We start from the raw sequence: 21887 nt of genomic DNA, 5'->3' as shown, positions 1-21887 counted from the left end.
AGAGTTTTGAAAGTGGGAGGGGGAGGGGAAGATCAGAAATGACAGGAGAAGACAGGAGGGGGAGGGATGGAGCTAAGGTCTGGACAGTTAATTGGCAAAGGAGATACGAGGCTGGAGAAGGGAGAGGATCATGGGATGGGACCTACACTCTGTCCGCCAGAGAAAGCAGGATCTCCCAGTGGCCACACATTTTAATTCCACATCCCATTCTGATATGTCTATCCACGGCCTCCTCTACTGTAAAGATGAAGCCACACTCAGGTTGAAGGAACAACACCTTATATTCCGTCTGGGTAGCCTCCAACCTGATGGCATGAACACTAATTTCGCTAAATTCTGTTAATGCTCCTCCTCCCCTTCTTACCCCATCCCTTATTTATTATTCTCCCCCCCCCCGTTTTTCTTTTTTCTCTCTCTGTCCCTCTCACAATCACTCCTTGACTGCTCTCCATCTTCCCCTGGGCTCCCCTCCCCCTTTCTTTCCCCCTAGGCCTCTTGTCCCATGATTCTCCCCCTTCTCCAGCTCTGTATCCCCTTATTGGAATCCACTTTCCAGCTCTTAGCTTCATCCTTCCCCCTCCTGTCTTCTCTTATCATTTCGGATCTCCCTCTTCCCCTCCCACTTTCAAATCTCTTACTATCTATGCTTTCAGTTAGTCCTGAAGAAGGGTCTCGGCCCGAAATGTCGACTGTACTTCTTCCTATAGATGCTGCCTGGCCTGCTGCGTTCACCAGCATTTTGTGTGTGTTGCTTGAACTTCCAGCATCTGCAGATTTTCTTGTGTTTGCATTCTATGAGCTCTGAATCATTTTTCAGTATTGAAATGCACAAGCAGTCCCATGGAGAAGCTGAATAATAAATTACCAGAGCAATATAGAATTTTATTCAATTCCATTTGTAATGAGGAAATTGGTTTCAATATGCAGAGTTTTCACTTGTAAATTGGATGTTTGTTTCTCTTTTGTTTTGCTGTGATGCTCATTGCTTTGCTGAGGATGTATTCAGAGTTCTGCACAGAAACAGGCATTCAAACCATCATATCCACACTAACCTTTATGCTAGTCCCAATTGCTCAAATCATTACTGAATCTCCCCACGCCTTGCCTATTCAAGTACCCATGACCTGTAGTTTAGTCTCATCTGACTTCAGTGGAAAATGCCTGCTTGCACCAATACTGCTACCCCAACCCCCAAACCTTTATTCTCTGCACTATACATACTGAGGGTTTGCTTTAATTTTTGAAATGCTGATGTATCCATATTCAGATTTGGTAGTCACTAGGCATAAACTCTGTAACTAACTGCATTGTATCCGGAATGTTTGGCACTGTGGTTGTCAGGAAGTGCAACAGCGCTGCATGGTGGCAAAATGAGGAACTGCGTTTGATCTGCCAGCACTCTAGGATTTCCGCAGTTTCCCAGAAATTCAGTACTTCTGTCAGCATCACTGGCAACCTATCACAGGGGCATTTCAGACCTGATTGTCTCACAATAGTAAAGACGTGGAAGCTTTAGAGAAGGTGCAGAGGAGGTTTGTCAGGAAGCTGCCTGGATTAGGGGGCACATCTTATAAGGAAAGGATGAGTGAGCTAGGGCTTATCCCTTTGGAGTGAAGGAGCATGAGAGATGAGTTGACAGATGTATACAGGATGATAAGAGGCATAGATCGAATGAGCACCGAAATATCAATCCCTCTCCCCATTCCAACAAGAGGACTCTAACCTGAGACATTAGCTCCATGTCTCTTCCTACAGATGCAGCCAGATCTGCTGAATGTTTCAACAATTTTCGTCTTTTACTTTGACTGGCAGATGGGTTGGCCATTTGAATTTGTTTGCCACTGTGGCCAAAAATGGTAGATGTGTAGTGCTAATACCCTTCGGAACTGTTCAATCAGAGCTGAGAATTCTACATTGATCTAAACTAGGTTTTTGTTAAAGTTACACTATCTGAATAAGTGCAGCCGCTACATTATGTCCTGCTTGACATCATTCATTTGACCAACACAGAGATTGCAGAGAGATCAATAATGGAGCAATCTCATTGGTTGTTGATTCCACCTGGAGAGAAATTGTATTTGAAAACAAATTAAGTGATTTGAATTGAAAACAATTTATTATGGCAGATGAAATTGCAAATATTAATGCAACAACAACAATTTCTATGTCTCGTGTGTTGGGAAACTTCCCAAGGGCCTTCATAGAAGGGAATACAAGATTAAGTTATCACCAGGCCATAGAAAATTAAAGACAGGTTAACAAGAACTTGAACAGGTTTAGGAAGCATCCACTCTGAAAGTTTTGGAGACTTCCGGTAAGATGGTCGACTGTATGGACAGTGAACCCAGTACTGTCACAGATGATATTGCCAGGACTAGAAGACCTGAGTTATTGGGGGAGGTTGGCCACTTGTGGACAGCATGAATGTAATTTGCCATTTATTGCTGATATTCTTGTGCTTTTTTGCCAGCCAATGACTGAATCTTTTATTTCCCTTTTAGAAATGCTGCCCTATGATATCCTGTCAAGAAGGAGTGCAACAGAACTGAATGCAGTTATTGTTTCAGTGGAGTAAGAGCTTTTGTCATTTTTCTTCCCCCACACAATAGACTGTGATCGAGTTTGTACTCAAATTCCTGAAAGCTACCAGTATGTAGGGGTTCTCAGGTCAGACATGGGTAATTTTGTGAGTCATTTTTGATATGAATGGGTGATCTAGGCAGATATAAAGATTATTTCAAGCAGTTTAACTTTATCATTGTAATTATCCAGGCTTTTTGTAACACACTATGCTTACTTAAAGGGGCAATCCCAAGGTAGAAATTAGCCATTGGATGTAAGTAGTTAATGGGGGCTGGGATTTAGTACTGATTGTTCATAGATCTCCAGATAGCTGGCTCCACTGTTAATGCCTGCCTGTGGGATTGTCCTCTTTTTAAACACTTCATTTTTGGGAATTTGGTTGTTATTTGCTGGCAGAATGGAGTGGGTGAGTCATCAGCTTGATTGAGTGCTGGTCTTCTGATGCACCAAAGGGTGAGTTCAACTGCTACACAAAGCCACAGAGAGATCATCATCATCATCATTATGAGCCATGTCATATGACATGAACAATCATGGTCTTTCCATGAGCACGATTGTTCTAGGCAAATTTCCTACGATAGTGGTTTGTCATTGCCGCCTTCTGGGCAGTGTCTTAACATGGCGGGTGACCCCAGCCATTATCAATACTATTCAGAGATTGTCTGCCTGGCATCAGTGGTTGCATAACCAGGACATTATAGGCACCAGTTGCTCATACGATCATCCACGAACTGCTCCCAAGGATTCACGTTACCCTGATCGTGGAGCTAAGCAGGTGATGCACTTTGTCAAGGGTGACCTGCAGTGCCTTACTCCTCTGTTAGAGACAAAACTCCACCTTGCCACCCACCGAGAGATACAGGTGGAAAACAGGCCATTCATCCCATTGACTCCATGCTGACCATCAAACACCCTTTTATACAAATGTTACCTGAATCCCAATTTTTATTCCCATCCACCGCCACATATTCTAGCACTCCCCAGCACATTAGGGGCAATTTACACTGGAGAATTGCCCCATGAATCCACATATGGGAGGAAGCCTGATAACATCAGAAAAAACAATGTGGTCATTGGGAGGGGATACAAACACCACACAAATGCCACGCGGTCATAGGGAGGGAACGCAAAAGCTGCACGGAAGCCACACAAAAGCAATGTGGTCATAGGGAAGGGATGCAAATGCCACACAAACAGCATTGGATGTTGGGACTGAATACAAACTGCCTGTGCTGAGAGATAGTAGTAAAGACCATAGATTATCCTGGGCCTTAAGTCAACTTCCCCTTCCCTTCAGCTGATTTCATTAGTGTCCAAAAGATTAGATTTTTATTTTATTCTAGAGATGCAGCATGGTTACAGGTCCTTCCGGCACATTGAGCACGTGCTGGTCAATTACGCCCATTTGACCAATTAACACAGCAATGGGTACGTCTTTGGAATGTGGGAGAAAACCAGAGCACCTGGCGGAAATCCACACAGACACGTGGAGAATACACAAACTCCTTCCAGACAGCAACAGAATTAAACCCGGGTCACTGGCGCTGTAAGTGTTGTGGTAACCGTTAGCTACCATGCCACCATGTCCGCCCCCGAAAAATATTCTCACCGCCGCTTACTTTTTTTAACCAATAAACATTATTATAAATTCAAACCACCACAGTGCTATTGTACATTCACATTACAAGCCAAGACCAGGCAAATTATGACATTTCCATCCTCTTCGAGGATGGCATGATATATACTCAACAACAGAGTGTCCACGTCCATCTGGGATAAGGGTTGACAAACATCCGCTGAAAGAAATTTGTCCCTGTACTAAATGAGAGGGGTATTGAAGACAATGCTTTGGATGCAGGTGAGGGAAGCATCCGTGGAAAAGATCAGTCAACGTATTGGGCCGGAACCCTTCGTCAGGACTGAGGGCGTGTGAATCAGGGAGTTGCGGAGGGACCGATCCCTGCGGAAAGCGGAGAGTTGTGGAGAGGGAAAGATGTGCTTGGTGGTGGGGTCCTGTTGAAGGTGGTGGAAGCTGCGGAGGATATTGTGCTGGATCCGGAGGCTGGTGGGGTGGTAGATGAGGACAAGGGGAACTCTGTCCCTGTTGTGGTGGCGGGAGGATGGGGTGAGGGCCGAAGTGCGGGAAATGGAGGAGATGCAGGTGAGGGCATCATTGATGACAGCCGAAGGGAAACCACGATCCTTACAGAAAGAGGACATTTGAGCTGTCCTGGAACGGGAAGCCTCATCCTGGGAGCAGATGCGGCGAAGACGGAGGAACTGGGAATAGGGAATGGCATTTTTTCATGTGGTGGGGTGGGAAGAGGTATAGTTGAGGTAGTTAGGAGAGTCAGTGGGCTTGTAGAAGATGTCAGTGGACAGTCTGTCTCCAGAGACGGAGACCAAGAGATCAAGAAAGGGGAGAGAAGTGTCCGAGATAGACCAAGTGAGTTTGAGGGTTGGGTGGAAGTTTGAAGTAAAGTTGATGAAATTGACAAGCTCAGCATGGGCGCAGGAAGCAGCACCAATGTAGTCGTCAATGTACCGAAGGAAAAGTTGGGGAGTAGTACCAGAATAGGTTTGGAGCACAGACTGTTCCACATAACCAACGAAGAGGCAGGCATAGCTGGGGCTCATGCGAGTTCCCATAGCTACACCCTTAGTCTGAAGAAAGTGGGAAGAGCCAAAAGAGAAGTTATTAAGTGTGAGTACCAGTTCCGCCAACCGGCGAGGGTTGTGGTGGTGGGGAACTGGTGAGGTCTATTGTCCAGAAAGTAGCGGAGGGCTTTGAGGCCTTCTTAATGGGGAATGGAGGTGTATAAGGATTGGACATCCATAGTGAAAATGAAGTGGTCGGGACCGGGGAACTGGAAGTTATTGAAGAGGTGGAGGGCATGGGATGTATCCTGGATGTAGGTGGGGAGGGACTGAACTATGGGTGGATCAGGGAGTCGCGGAGGGACCGATCCCTGTGGAATGCTCAGTCCTGACGACGGGTTCCAGACCGATACGTTGATGCTGGCTGAGCTGCTGTGTTCCTCCAGCGTATTGTGAGTGCTGCTTTGACCCCAGCATCTGCAGAGTATTTTGTGTATCTGATATTACTGATAATCGTTAGCAAAACTCAGTTCCTGTGTTATCTTTCAGATACCGATTAGCACCACAGCATCACTTTCCTGATCAGTTCAATGATGTCTATGCTGTGGTGAAGTACTTTCTTCAGCGAGATGTCTTGGCCCAATACTCTGTGGACCCAGGCAGAGTTGCTGTAGCTGGGGACAGTGCTGGAGGGAACTTGGCGGCTGCAGTGACCCAACAGGTAGTTATGGGCGTCAATAATTGTTTGTGGCAGTTCTCAGTTATAGAATCATAGAAATATACTCGACAGAAATGGACTCTAGGACCTAGATCACTCATGGGTCCTACCGGTACTCTGGCCTCTTTATTAGGTACACCTGTTCATCTTGCAAAATCTAATCAATCAATCAATCACATGGCAGCAATTCAATGCATAAGAACATGCAGACATAGTCAAAAGGTTCAGTTGTTGTTCAGCCCAAACATCAGATTAGGAAGAAATGTGATAGTGATATAGAGATGTATACCCAGGGTACCTAAGACTTTTGCACAGTGCTGTAGTAATTTTATGTATTTCACTCTACTACTGCTGCTGCACCAAAAAAAACAATTTCATGACATATGTGAGTGATGATAAACCTGACTCTGATACGGGTCTCTAATTGCGGACTGAGAGTATGAAGGGGGCAGGGAGAGGGGAATCATGAATGGGGGAAAAGGAGAGGGGAGATGGGGAGGGAGTGGGAAGCTTCAGGGAGACATTCTGTAATGATCAATAAACCAATTGTTTGGATTCAAATGGCCTTGCCTGCTGTCTCGGGCTGGGCGTGTCTGCACCTGCGCTACCCCGACACTCGTCTCAGCCACCGGTCCCACAGCCATCCTGTGGCACACCACCCTCAGGATTTCCAACATCCTTTGCTCCTGCCAGGTTTACAGACTCGCTCTCCACTCCACGTTGGCAAATGCAGTACTGTGCAAAACTCTTAGGCACCCTAGCTACGGATATGTGCCTAAGATTTTACGCAGTACTGAAGATTAAGCTCATGGGTGCATTTGATCATACAAGAGGTCCATTAAATGTCTTAGAACAGTGGGATAGAAGCTATCCCTGAAAGAATTGACCTCTACTTCTGTTGAATGTTCCCTGACGGATTGCACCATGGTCCGGTAAGACAAAAAGAACGAAGATCGAGCAATAGGATTCTCATTTTCCACCATCATTTGCTGCCAGGAATCAGTTTATCATATTCCTTGGCAACACAGCAATACAGCTCCACCCAGTGTCCATAGACACAACATTTAGTAGGTCAATCGGTCATTGTAAATTGTCCTATTATTCAGCTCGGGTTAAGCTGAGGGTTGCTGGGTGGTGCAGCTTGAAGGGACAAAAGGGCCTACTCCACCCTGTATCCCAACAAATAAACTTGACATTTATGGAATCATTATGCAAAATACTAAATAAGAATCAGAGTGTACAGTATTCACGTGAATAATGCTTGCCTGTGGTGTAGAATGCTACAAAGCAGCAGAGGTTATGGATGAGACCAGATAGCAGCTTCAGGATTTCCCTTTCTGAACTCTGCCCGTGTGCAAATACTCAAGCTGCCATCAACCGCACACAGTCGTGATAATGAACAGCAAAAGTTTTGTCTGATTCACCCCAGCTGCAAACCCTACAAAGGGGATAGCAAAACACTAATGTCGAAATATTTATCCATTTGGATCATGGAGACAATCTCCTGGTGCCTTTACTTTGCAAAGCTGTGCCTCCGTCGTCAAACTGATTGCTGCTTGCAATGAAGAATTGGGGACTGGTCCTTGTTTGAAATTTGAAAAAGCTGAGCAAAAAGTATTTGTCAAATGTTTAACTTTATCATCAATAACGCTGACCATTTGGAAAGGTCATGCAGCTACAGTAAAAAGCTAAATTTAGTAATAAGCCTCTCTGGGCCCCAAAAAGTGATTATCCATCACACAAGATGATTAGTCAGTTCAAATCCCCACCAGAGCCTGTGGGAATTTTAATTATAAACCATAACGTTACTGGTTTGTGGAAACTCAAAACTGGATAGGTAACCAGACAGCTATGGGGTTATCGTAACTGCTACTGCTGTGAAAATAACCATATATCCACCGTACAGATAACCATGATACCACAGGCTGGTTTATGTCAGTTTTACAAGTAATTATAAAGCTATCTGATTCATTAATGTCTGTGATGGAAATCAGTTGATATCATTTAGTGTAGCTGCTATATGCAGAAATGGTTGAGTCCTGATGAAGAGTCTCTGCTGGAAACGTGGACTGTACTCTTTTCCATAGATGCTGCCTGGCCTGCTGAGTTTCTCCAGCATTTTGTGTGTGTTGCTTGGATTTCCACCATCTGCAGATTTTCACTTGCTTATGGTTGACTCCTATCTGCTTAGAAAAGCTACTCAGCAAAATCAAAATTATGGATTCTTACAGCATAGAAACCGGATCTGCAGCCCAACTGATCCACGCTGACTGTGTTGTCCAGTAAGCTAATGTTTTTGCCTGCATTTGGCCCATACAACTCTCCTATCTGTTATGCTCGTCCATCGTCGTCATCGATGAAGACCTCGACACCATTGATGGTGTCAAGACTGGCGCATGATTTGGATTTAAGTGAGGGAGAGTTGCGCAGCATCAGCCTTGCTCTCCCTTCCCAATTCCCATCTGGATCCAGTGGCAGGACAGAGTCGAGACGACTGGAAATGGGACTAGGCGCAGTGGATAACCAGGACATCTTCTGTGTCTTGTCCTGCTCTACACTTTCCTATCTGTGTACTTATCTTGAAGGCTTTTAAGTATGGCTAATGTGCCTGTGCCAACCTGCACTTCTGGCAGCTTGTTCCAAATATGCACCACCCTTTGGTTACAGGGCGAAAGCAGGAGAATGAGACAGATAATAAATCAGCCATGATGGAATGGAGGAGTAGACTTGATAGGCCATAAGACATAGGAGCAGAATTAGGCCATCTGGATTCTCAAGTCTGCTCTGCCATTCAATCATGGCTGATCCTTTTTTTTAATCATCTCCTCAACCACAGTCCTGTTCTTCTCCCCGTAACCCTTGATGCCATGTCCAATCAAGAACCTATCAATCTCTGCCTTAAATACACCCAATGACCTGGCCTCCACAGCTGCCTGTGGCAACAAATTCCACAGATTCATCACCCTTTGGCTAAAGAAATTTCTCCGCATATCTGTTTTGAAAGGGCGCCCCTCTATCCTGAGGCTGTGCCCTCTGGTCCTAGATTCTCTCACTGTGGGAAACATCCTTTCCACACCTACTCTGTCTAGGGCTTTCAACATTCGAAAAGTTTCAAAAAGATTCCCCTGCATCCTTCTAAATTCAAGCGGGTACTGACCAGGAGCCATCAAATGTTTCTCATATGATAACCCTTTCAGTCCTGGAATCATCCTTGGAAACCTCCCCTGGACCCTTTCTAATGTCAGCACATCTTTTTGAAGATGAGGGGCCTAAAACTGTTCACAATACTCTAGCTGAGGCTTCACCAGTGCCTTATAAAGCCTCAGCATCACATCCTTGCTCTTGTATTCTGGACCTCTTGAAATGATGCTAACATGGCATTTGTTTTCCTCACCACTGACTCAACCTGCACGGTAACCTTCAGGATGTTCTGCACAAGGACTCCCAAGTCCCTCTGAATCTCAGATTCCTGGATTTTCTCCCCGTGTAGAAGATAGTCTGCACATTTATTTCTACTACCAAAGTGCATGACCATGCATTTTCCAACTTTGTATTTCATTTGTCACTTTCTTGCCCATTCTCCTAAATCTAAGTCCTTCTGCAAAAAAAAACATCCAGTGAAGGGCAGTTCTGTGGGCAAAAAGGCCTTTGTAAATGGAAGCGGTCTGAGGCAAATGGCTAGGCTGAGTCAAGCTGACAGGAAGGCAAAAGTAGCTCAAATAACCATGCATTACAACTGTAATGTGCAGAAGAGTATTACTGAACACAACCTCACATGGTACCTTGAAGTTGGTGGGCTGCAGCAACAGAAGACCACAAACGTGCACTCAGTAGCCACTTTATTACATGTAGGAGGTATCTGATAAGGTGGTCATTGTGTGTATGTTGTGAAATTTGACGTTTATGGAAGCAGTACAGTACATTAAAATTGCAATAATAAATAGATGTAGTGTTCACAAACCCTTCAGACATAAGGCCATAAGATATAGGAGCAGAATTAGGCTAATTGGCCCATTGAGTCTGCTCTGTCATTTCATCATGGCTGATCCTTTTCCCCCTCGGCCCCAGTCTCCTACTTTTGCCCTGTAACATGATCTGACTAATCATGAATCTGCCAACTGTCTTAAATATACCCTATCACTTGATCTCCACAGCTGGCTGTGACGACAAAGTCCGAAGATTTGCCAGTCTCTGGCTAAAGAAATTCCTTCTCATCTCCATTCTAAATGGAGGTTGTGCCCACATGTCCTATATCCCCCACGATAGGAAACATCCTCTCCACATCCACTCAATCAAGGCCTTTCAACATTAGATAGGATTCAAGGGGATCCTCCTTCAGTCTTCTGAATACCAGTGAATACAGTCATAGAGCCATGAAACCCTAATTCATACGCTAAGCCTTTCAATCTCAGAAACATTTTCATGAACCTCCTTTGAAGCCTCTTCAATGCCACCACATCCTTCCTTAGATATGGGGCCCAAAACTACTCGCAATGCTCCAAGTGAGGTGTCAGCAATGCTTTATAAAACCACAAGACACATGCTTGCTTTTATATTCTAATCCTGTCAAAATGAATGCTAACATTGCATTTGCCTTCCTCACCACCAACTCAGTTTGCAAATTAGCCTTCAGGGAATCCTGCATGAGGACTGCATGTCCTTGTTGTCCATTGGAATGGTACCAGAGGATTGGAGGGAGGTGAATGTTGTCCCCTTGTTCAAAAAAGGTAGTAGGGATAGTCCGGGTAATTATAGACCAGTGAGCCTTACGTCTGTGGTGGGAAAGCTGTTGGGAAAGATTCTTAGAGATAGGATCTATGGGCATTTAGAGAATCATGGTCTGATCAGGGACAGTCAGCATGGCTTTGTGAAGGGCAGATCATGTCTAACAAGCCTGATAGAGTTCTTTGAGGAGGTGACCAGACCTATAAATGAGGGTAGTGCAGTGGATGTGATCTACATGGATTTTAGTAAGGTTCCACATGGTAGGCTTATTCAGAAAGTCAGAAGGCATGGGATCCAGGGAAGTTTGGCCAGGTGGATTCAGAATTGGCTTGCCTGCAGAAAGCAGAGGGTGGTGGTGGAGGGAGTACATTCAGATTGGAGGGTTGTGACTAGTGGTGTCCCACAAGGATCTGTTCTGGGACCTCTTCTTTTCATGATTTTTATTAACGACCTGGATGTGGGGGTAGAGTGTGGGTTGGCAAGTTTGCAGATGACACAAAGGTTGGTGGTGTTGTAGATAGTGTAGAGGATTGTCAAAGATTGCGGAGAGACATTGATAGAATGCAGAAGTGGGCTGAGAAGTGGCAGATGGAGTTCAACCCGGAGAAGTGTGAGGTGGTACACTTTGGAAGGACAAACTCCAAGGCAGGGTACGAAGTAAATGGCAGGATACTTGGTAGTGTGGAGGAGCAGAGGGATCTGGGTGTACATGTCCACAGATCCCTGAAAGTTGCCTCAAAGGTGGGTAGGGTAGTTAAGAAAGCTTATGAGGTGTTAGCTTTCATAAGTCAAGGGATAGAGTTTAAGAGTCACGAGGTAATGATGCAGCTCTATAAAACTCTGGTTAGGCCACACTTGGAGTACTGTGTCCGGTTCTGGTTGCCTCACTATAGGGAGGATGTGGAAGCATTGGAAAGGGTACAGAGGAGATTTACCAGGATGCTGCCTGGTTTAGAGAGTATGTGTTATGATCCAGAGATTAAGGGAGCTAGGGCTTTACTCTTTGGAGAGAAGGAGGATGAGAGGAGACATGATAGAGGTGTACAAGATAATAAGTGGAATAGATAGAGTGGATAGCCAGCGCCTCTTCCCCAGGGCACCAGTGCTCAATACAAGAGGACATGGCTTTAAGGTAAGGGGTGGGAAGTTCAAGGGGGATATTAGAGGAAGGTTTTTTACTCAGAGAGTGGTTGGTGCATGGAATGCACTGCCTGAGTCTGTGGTGGAGGCAGATACACTAGTGAAGTTTAAGAGACTACTAGACAGGTATATGGAGGAATTTAAGGTGGGGGGTTATGTGCGAGGCAGGGTTTGAGGGTCGGCACAACATTGTGGGCCGAAGGGCCTGTACTGTGCTGTACTATTCTATGTTCTATGTAGGCCTCCTATGTCCCTTTGCACCTCAGATCTTTGAATTTGCTCTCCATTTAGAAAATAATCTATCCTTTTATTTCTTCTATCAAAGTGCATGACCATACACTTCCTGACGCTATTCCCACTACCACTTCTTTGCCCATTCTCCTCATCTGTCTAAGTCCTTCTGTAGGCTCTCTGTTTCTTAAACACTACCTGTCCCTCCACCTATCTTCGTACCATCTGTAAATTTGGCCACAAAACCAAAATTCTGTTGTCCAAATCATTAACAAACAACATAAAAAGAAGCAGAACCAACACAGATTCACAGTAGCGGAACCCCAGTGGTCACCAGCAGCCAATCAGAAAAGGCTCCCGTTATCCCCACTCTTTGCCTGCTGCCAATCAGCCAAAGTTCTAACCATGCTAGTATATTTCCTGTAATACCATGGGCTCTGAACCTGTTAAGCAGCTTCATGTTTGGCACCTTGTGAAAGGCCTTCTGAAAATCCAAATACACAACATCCATCATTTCTCCTTTGTCTATCTTGCTTGTTATTTCCTCAAAGAATTCTAACAGATTTGTCAGGCAAGATTTTTCCATAAGGAAACCATGCCGACTTCAACCTATTTTACCATGTGCTTCCAAATATCTGTGAACCACATCCTCAACAATGGACTCGAACATCTTCTCAACGACTGAGATCAGACTAACTGGCTATAATTTCCTTTCTTCTGCCTCTCTCCCTTTTTGAAGAGTGGAGTGATATCTCCAGTTTTCCGGTCCTCTGGAACCTTGCCAGAATCTAATGATTCTTGAAAGATCATTACTAATGCCTCCACAATCTCTGCAGCCACTTTTTTCAGAACCCTGATGTGTAGACAATCTGGTCCCGGTGATTTAGACATTCCAGTTTTCCAAGTAGCTTCTCCTTAATAATGCCAGCTTCACTCACCTCTGCCTCCTGACACCCTTGACCCACTGGCATACTGCTGGCATCCACAGTGAAAAGGGATACAAATACTTATTCAATTTGTCTGCTATTTTCTTTCCCCCCATTACTACCTCTCCAGCATCATTTTCTAGTGGTCCAATACCTACTCTCACTTCTCTTTTAGTCTTTATATATACAGTATCTGAAGAAGTTTTTGGTATCCTTAATATTGGCTGTTCAATTTTTCTTATTTATGACTTTTTAAATTGCCTTCTGTTAATTTTTGAAAGCTTCTTAATCCTTTAACCTACATCTCTTTGGCTTTTATGTTGGCTTTGAATTCCCTTCTCAGCCATGGTTGTATCATCTTGCCTTTAGAATACTTCTTTGGGATTTATCTATTCCGTGCCTTCCAAATTTCTCCCAGAAACTGCAGCCATTGCTGCTCTGCCATCATCCCTGCTAGTGTCTCCTTTTAATCAACTTTGGCCAGCTCCTCTCTCATGCCTCCATAATTTCCTTTACTCCACTGTGATACTGATAAATCTGACTTTAGCTTCTTCCTCTCAAATTTCACTGTGAATTCTATAATATTATGATCACAGCCCTCAAAGGTTCCTTTACCTTAATCTGTCTAATCAATTCCAGTTCATTGCATAACACCCAATCCAAAATAGCTGGGTCCCTAGTGGGCTCATCCACAAGTTGCTCTGAAAAGCAATTGTGTAAGCATTCTGCAAATTATGCTTCTTGGGATCCAGCACTAGCCTGCATATTTTCCCAGTCTACCTGCATATTGAAATCCCCATGACTATCGTAACATTGGCCTTTTGACATGCATTTTTTACTTCCCATTGTAATTTCTAGCCCACATCTTTGCTGCTGTTTGGAGGCCTGTATATAACTCCCATCAGGGTCTCTGTACCCTCACAGTTTCTTAGAGTTACCACAACTCTACACTCTCCGATCCTGTGTCACCTCTTTCTAAGGATTTGATTTCATTATTTACCAACAGACTCACCCCATCCCCTCTGCCTACCTGCCTGTCCTTTCAATACAACGTGTATCCTTAGATGTTAAGCTCCCAGCTGTAATCTTCTTTCAGCCACGACTCAGCGATGCCCAGAATGTCAGAATCAGGTTTAATGTCACTGGTAACCATCATGAAATTTGTTAATTTATTGGCAGCAGTACAATGCAATACATGATAATGTTGAAAAGAAAAGAAAAGTAAATCAATTACAAACTGCTACAAGTTCATCTACCTTATTCCACATATTGCATAAACTTAGATAAAACATCTTCAGTCCTGTATTCATCACCCTTTTTGATTTTGTCCAACATTTATATTTTACCATCCTGTTGACTGTAATTTTGCCCTATAATCAGCCTGTCCTTGCTAGCAGTCTCACTAAATACTGCCTCTGTTTGTAAACCAACTGCCCCATCCTCAGACCTGCTGCTATAGTTCCCATTCCCCTATCAAATTACTTTAAACCCTCCCGAACAACTTGAGAAAACCTGCCTGCAAGGATATTCAGGTAGAACCCACCCCTTTTATACGGGTCATACCTTCCCCAGAAGAGATCCCAATGATCCATAAATCTGAACCCCTGCCCCCTGCACCAGCTCCTCAGCCATGCATTTATCTGCCAATCTGTCCTAGTCTTACCTTCACTGGAGCATGGTACAGGCAGCAATCTAAAGATAACTACCCTGAAGGTCCTGTTTTTCAACTTTCTAACTAGCTCCCTAGAATCTCTCTCCAGGACCTTCTTGCCTTTCCTACTTATGTCAATGGTATCAACATGAACCAAGATTCCCTCCCCTTAAGAATTCCATGGACCTGATCCAAGACACCCCTGATGCTGGCACCTGGGAAGGAACAACATACCATCCGGTATCTCTATCGCATTCACAGAATCTCATTTCTATTTCTCTATCTATAGAATCTCCTGTCAGTCTGCTTCACCTCCTTTCTCTTCTGAGCCATAGTGCCAGGTTACTGAAGCTCCCCTGGTGGATCATCCCCCTTGACAGTGTCCAAAACCACATCCTGATTGTTGAGGGAAATGACTACAGGGCTATTCTGTACTGGCTGCCCATTCCCCTTCCTTCACCTGACAGTCACATTGTTACCTGCCTCTTGCTACTTAGAGCTGACTACCTCTCTGTAGCTCCTAAGTATCATTTCCTTGGTCTCCCATATGAACCGAAGATCATCAAGCCGCTGCTCCTATTCCTCAATATGTTCTCTGAGGAGCTGCATCGCAGTGTACCTGGTGTGGATGTGATTATCTGGGACCCTGTAGGTCTCCCAAGTTCGCACATCGCGCACAATGAACACAGCACCACCTGTGGAGCCATTCTCACTGCACTAACTCTGTCCTCACAGACAAGAAATGAAGAATAAAGAAGAAGCAGAAACTAAACTCGCTCAAGCTTGATCTCGCCTAAGTCTGGTGAGCCAAAGCTTCTCCACTCTAATACCAGCCCACTCCAACAATGGCTGCTCTGCTTGCCCCTGCTTTATATTTATTTGCCCTTGCTAATGAATACTGATTGGGCACAGTTCAAATTCCAAAAGCTTCCATAAAGCACTGTTTTTTTCAAATCTTCAGTTGCGGACCTGTGTGAAATCGTCTCTTTTTCTCGCACTCCTGTTATGATGCCTGATTGGCTCTCTTGGTTACCTACTCAAGAATACCAAGAAATTTGTCAGGTATCAAGTTCCAGGAATTAACAAGCAGAAATCCAGCCAGACAATAGAACATGGAGAAAATTAGCTATATTTTTACTAGACTCAAGAGATTTTGCAGATGCTGGAAATCCAGAGCAGTACACAGAAAATGCTGAAGAAACTGAGGAGGTCAAGCAGCATCTATGGAGGGAAATAAACTGTTGCCATTTTGGACCAAGACCCTTCATTAGGACTGGAAAGGAAGGGGGAAGAAGCTAGAATAAAAAGGTGAATGCTGTTTCCCTCCTAGTCCTCCCTGAGCAATGACAGTAGACATCTGGAGCAGGACAACAGCTGGTCCTGAACGGGAGTCTCCCCACAATTATCATCCTTAACATGTATAAGATGTGACCCTCTTCCTTCTCTTTCTCCTATTTTCCACTCTCCTGTCAGATTCATTCTCCTCTTCAGCCCTTTCCTCTTCCAGCTTCTCACTTTATCCTCCCTCCTCCACCCATCTTTGTTTCCCCTCACCCGCTTGTATTCCTTCCTCTTCCCACTCTTCCTTATTCTGGCTTCTTCCCCCTTCCTTTCCAGTCATAATGAAGAGTCTCAGCCCAAAACGTTGACTCTTTATTCCCCTCCATGCCTTTTGTGCATTGTTTGTCCTGGATTTGGTTGAGCTTTGCATGTTTTATTGAAGTGGGACTCATCCGCAGAAGAAGAGAAGATTCCAACTTTCAGCTTACTTATCAAAGTCAAGTTTATCATCATTAGCACAAGTATATGTATGTATGTACAAGTACAATGAAGACATTACTTGCAGCAGCATCACAGATACATAGTATACAAGGAACATTCACAATAAAAAAAACATAAATTAAACACAAATTATATACCCAGGTTTTACAAGAAGGAACACAACTTAAAACAAAAAAAACAAGTCCATTTAGCGCCAGGGGATCAAAGTGACCATAGCGTTGTTAGACTGACGTAGTGAATAAGACTGGTTCAAGAGCCCGATGGTTGAAGAGAAGGAGCTGTTCTTGAAAGTAGTTGTATAGGACGTCTGTACCTCTTGCCCGATGGCAGCTGCAAGAAGATGACATGACCTGGATGGGGATCTTTGATGATGAACCCTTTGCCTTCTTAAAAGTCAAAGTTCAAAGTACATTTATTAACGAAGTATGGATACATCATACAACCTTGAGATTCGTCTCCTAACAGGCAGCTATGAAACAAAGAAACCCAAAAAAATTCATAAAAAAAGAACGTCAAACACCCAATATGCAGACAGGGAGAGAAAAAACAAATCATACATCTGAGACCCTTAGTTCAGTGCAGAGCCAAGTAAACGCCATGTGGCAGCCAGCGGAACTAGCCCATCCCTGGCCTCGGGACCCGACACCCTGACCTTTTCAATCTTGGCCTGGTGCCTAAATCGATGTCCAAGCATCGGGTTCAGTCACCTCTCTGCGCCCCGGAGCCTGGTCCCTGCCACCTTGATTTGGCCTGTACCTGACCTTTTTGATCAAAAGCAAGAGAGAATCTGCAGATACAGGAAATCCAAGCAACACATACAAAATGCTGGAGGAATTCAGCAGACAGGCAGTGTCCTGCTGAAGAGTCGCCCAAAACATCAACTGTACTTTTTTTCCATAAATGCTGCCTGGCCTGTAGAATTCCTCCATCATGTTGTGTGTGTTGCCCCAACCTTTCCGATTTGGCTTGGTGCTTAAATCGATTGATCCCTGGGTCTTCCTCACTCTCAGTGACGGACCCACTGCCTCGCCTCGACTTGGTTCTGCCTCATCAAATTGACTCCAAGTCCAAAGAGAAGCTTGCGATAATCGTTTGCCAGAAAAAGAGAGAGATTAACAAAGTATTTAGTTGGTTTCCTTGACTCACTGGCCACCAGCCAGAAGCCACTGAGATTCACCAGCTCCATTTGAAACTGGAAATACCTTAAGGCAATTCCTCCTGCAGATACTACTGATGGTGGGGAGGGAGATGCCCATGTTGCACTGGGGAGAGTCCACTACTCTCTGCAGCTTCTTGCATTCCTGCGCACTCGAAGTGCCATACCAGACCATGATGCACTCAGTCAGGACACTTTCAACAGGACATCTGCAGAAGTTCATAGAGTGATCGGTGACCAGCATGTTGCATGTGGAAAGTTTAGGGGTGGTAGGGGTGCGGTGAGAGCTGGAATCCTGCTTGCTCTTGTTGCTGCTGTAATTGTGTTGTTAGGCCAGTGAGTTTGAGAGATATAGGAAGGTAGTTATAGTTTTTCATTTGTACCATGTCCACTAATAAGTAGGAAGTACATTAGTGCCATTTAAAAGACTGTTACAGGCATGTATAAGGATGCAAGACAAATGAGATTCTGTGGGAGCGAAGGGTTAGATTGGAGTAGATTAAAGAGTTGGCCCAACATCGTAGGTAGAAGGGTCTTTCCAGAGCCTTGTTGTACTATGTTCTACAGCAGGGGTTCCCAACCTATTTCTGCCTGGACCCCGATATTGCCAGAGAGTGGTAAATTTATGGAATTCATTGCCGTAGGTGCTGTGGAGGCCAGGTCATTGGGTATATTTAAGGCAAACGTTGATAAGTTCCTGATTAATCAGGTCATGAAGGAATATGGGGAGAATACAGGAGACTAGGACTGAGAGGGAAAATGGATTGGCTATGATAATACGGCAGAGCAGACTCGATGGGCCGGATGGCCTAATTCTGCTTCTGTATCTTACGGTCTTGTGGTGAATCACCGAGGGGTCCAAAGAACCCACATTTAGGCATCCCTGTCAGTGACGGGCACCAAGTAATGACAGAAATGTTTTGCAGATCAAGGAAGAGCCTGGGGTTGAAGTTGAAATCAAGATTCAAGCCTTGGTGTACCCTGCACTTCAGACCATCGATTTCAATACTCCTTCCTACCAGCAGAATGAGAACATGCCCATCCTGCCCAAGAACCTAATGGTCAGGTTCTGGAGTGAATACTTCAGTCGAGACAAGTCACTGCTGGAGGCCATGGTGGCCAATGCCCACACTGGCCTTGAAGCCAGAGACTTGAGCAGCCTGGTGAACTGGAGCGTCCTTCTGCCAGAGAAATTCAGGAAAGAGTACAAATACATGCTACCCACTCGAGGGAATGAGGGGACGTCCCACACAAAGGTCCCCGGGGTCTTCGACCCGAGGGCTGCTCCACTCTTGGCCAAGGACAAGGAGCTCAGGGCGCTTCCCCGTGCCCTCATCATGACCTGTGAGTTTGACGTTCTGAGAGATGATGGGACCATGTATGCCACGAGACTGCAGCGAGCCGGTGTCCAAGTAGCCCTCGAGCATTTCGAGGACTGCTTCCATGGTGTCTTGATGTTCATTACGTGGCCGACCAATTTCGCCATTGGCCACAAGCTGATGGACCGCTACATTGACTGGCTGCGGGAAAACTTATAAACAGAGTTTTCATTTAATTCTCACTCCCCCCTCCCCCACTATTTACCACCTTACTTCCATACCTGTGGATTATCAGCAAGTGATTTTTTTCTCCTAATGATCCACTTCCCTGATTATCATTGTATCTAAAATATCGTTTTACTGAGGAGCTTTTAGTCAGGGATTTTAATCACTTGAATTAAAATATTTAAAAGAAGCTTACTAGGTACGGAAGAGTGGGGAGGTTGATGTCACGTGGCTCAAGAACGGATGCAAACCAGGCCACAGAGTCAAAGAGCCATACAGCTCAGAAAGAGGCCATTCGGCCCAATTGCTGCATGCTGACCGAGACTCCCATCTAAGCCAGTCCCATTTGCCCGTGTTTAGCCCATATAATTCTCAACCTTTCCCACTTAAATGTCCCTTTTAAATGTTGTTCATGTACCTTCCTCAGCCTCTCCCTCTGGCAGCTCATTCCATAAACTGATCACCCACTGAGTGAAAAACTTCCCCTTCAGGTTTTACCATTAACTTTATCTCTTCTTGTCCGAAGCCTATAGCTCTTTGGTTCTTGGTTCCCCAACTGTGGGGAAAAGACTGTGAACATTGACCCTGCCTATGCCCCTCATGATTGTACACATCTTGATAAGATCCCCCCTATTTCTGTTGCACACTTACTCATCCTCTTTTCATAACTCAAGTTCCTCAAGTCCCAGCAACATCCTCATGACTCTCCTCTGCACTGTTTCAAGCTTTATGCTATCTTTCTTATAACAGGGTGGCCAACACTGAACACAGTATTCCAAATGTGGCCTCACTAGTGTCTTGTACAACTACAGCATAATGTACCATCTTCCCAATTTGCCCTCTCCAAAATCATAAATGGAAGAAGGGTGTTCATGCCTGCCCTACCATTCAATAAGAACACAAGAAACTGGAAGCAGGTGTAGGCCACTCAGGCCTTCAAACCTGCTCCATCATTCAATGTGATCATGGCAGATTTCTGCTGACCTCATCTCCTCTTCTGTGCTAGTTCGCTCCCCCACCACCACCCCATAACCCTCAACTCCTCGTTTTTATCAGCTAATTTCACTGCCTTGGTTGGATACCGCTTGTTTGTCTAACAAACATCTATCAGGTTCAGACCTGATAGTATAAAAGGCAAAATACTGCAGATGCTAGAAATCTGTGGAAAAACTGAAAATGCTGAGTAGGTCAGGCAGCATTTGTGTGGAGAGAAGCAGTGCCATCATGTCAGGTTGGTAACTTGATAGAACATCATTGACCTGAAATATTAATTGTGATTTTATCTCCACAGATGCTGTCTGACTAGCTGAGTGTTTCCAGTATTTTGTGTATTATTTCAGTTTTGAACTTTTCTTTAATGCCTGGCTTTTTGGGGGAGAGTTAGCGTCCTGTCATTGCCACTGGATAACCTGGTTCCAGCTTCAAGCTTCCATCTCCCTGTCCTTCCAGAGGAGACCTGCCTGCTTAACTTACCAATTGTCTCAAACAGCAGATCATTTCTTAACATTCCACCCAAGGGAATGAAAAGACTTGTCCGAATCAATTCAGCTTTCTTACCTGACAATCTCATTCAGAAAGTAATCATTTCTGCTGCATCCATTCCAAAAGCTCACAAGCTGTGATATAACCTTCACAATGCTGAGACTTTGATAGCACAATGTCTATGTCAGAGCTGAAAATTAATGTATGCTTATGACAACAGTTGGGATGTGAAATTTGGAATGTCCATATTGACACTCACCAGTGTTTATAGATGCACAAGAGAAAGCAACCTATCTTCATGCATCAAAGCTTGGTGGTCCCCAAACCAGTTGAATGCCTCGTTGCTCACGACCTTCTCCCACCATAACACCAGAAAATCCAGCCCCTCCCACTATACAATGCCCACCTAAGTTGTTCAGGTACTGAAAGCCTTTCCACTATCACTGTACTCCTGATGAAGGTTAACTGCAATGGGGTAATAGTCAAGTTCCATGCTGTGTATCAACTCCATTTCTCTATTGATATGTTCTGTGTGTATATCACCTGCCCTATTTGTATCATGATGAATAAACTATTGTGTGAAAAGGCCCTTTCTTGGTTCAAATGTCTCCAATCTTGTTGTTTTCCTGAGAACACAGATATGTTAGAGATTCAGATTCAGATTTAGATTTCTTACCACATGTAGATCCAAACATACAGCAAAATACACCATTTGTATTCACAACCAACACACTCAAGGATGTGCTGGGGGCAGAATCAGATTTAATATCACTGCCATATGTTTTGAAATTTGTAGTAATGCGGCAGAAGTACATTGCAAAATATAATACAGTTTTTTATAATTATGTATGGGTGTTACTTATTGAAATACAGTGCAGAACAGGGTCTTTTGACCATTCAAGGTGCACTGACCAGCAATCACCTAACTTATTCCTGGCTTAATCAAGGGACAATTTACAATGACCAATTAACCTATCAACCAGTATGTCTTGGGACTATCAGAGGAAACCAGAAACCCAGTAGTCACAGGGAGAACATACAAACTCCTCACAGGCAGCATTGGGAATTGAACCCGGGTCGCCTGTACTGTAAAGCTTTGTGCTAACCACTGTTAGCATGCTACCATTATCAAAGAGGGTGTAAGGTTCTCTTTCCGTCTGAGTACATTATGTAGTGGGTGGGAGACATTGTCTAAGATGGCATGCAGCTTAGACAGCATCCTCTTTTCAGACACCAACATCAGAGAGTCCAGTTTCATCCCCACAACATCACTGGCCTTACGAATGAGTTTGTTGATTCTGTTGGTGTCTGCCACCCTCAGCCTGCTACCCCAGCACACAACAGCAAACAT

The 21887-nt window shown here is 44.5% G+C and overlaps 1 protein-coding gene across 2 annotated transcripts in view; it reads left to right on the top strand.

Annotated features, from left to right (window-relative positions):
- Positions 1-21118, top strand: part of LOC140196178 (arylacetamide deacetylase-like) — a 57739-nt gene extending 36621 nt beyond the window's left edge. For both annotated transcript variants that reach the window (XM_072254946.1, XM_072254945.1), the window contains exons 3-5: positions 2502-2571; positions 5731-5902; positions 18437-21118. In XM_072254946.1, the coding sequence (XP_072111047.1) occupies positions 2502-2571; positions 5731-5902; positions 18437-19048 (854 nt within the window). In that variant the 3' untranslated portion in view covers positions 19049-21118. The remainder of the gene's footprint in view (positions 1-2501; positions 2572-5730; positions 5903-18436) is intronic.
- The last annotated feature ends 769 nt before the right edge of the window (positions 21119-21887 follow it).

This window comes from Mobula birostris, chromosome 4 (genome assembly GCF_030028105.1).
Source record: "Mobula birostris isolate sMobBir1 chromosome 4, sMobBir1.hap1, whole genome shotgun sequence".
NCBI lineage: Eukaryota > Metazoa > Chordata > Chondrichthyes > Myliobatiformes > Myliobatidae > Mobula > Mobula birostris.
This window is presented reverse-complemented; position numbering and strand designations above follow the sequence as displayed.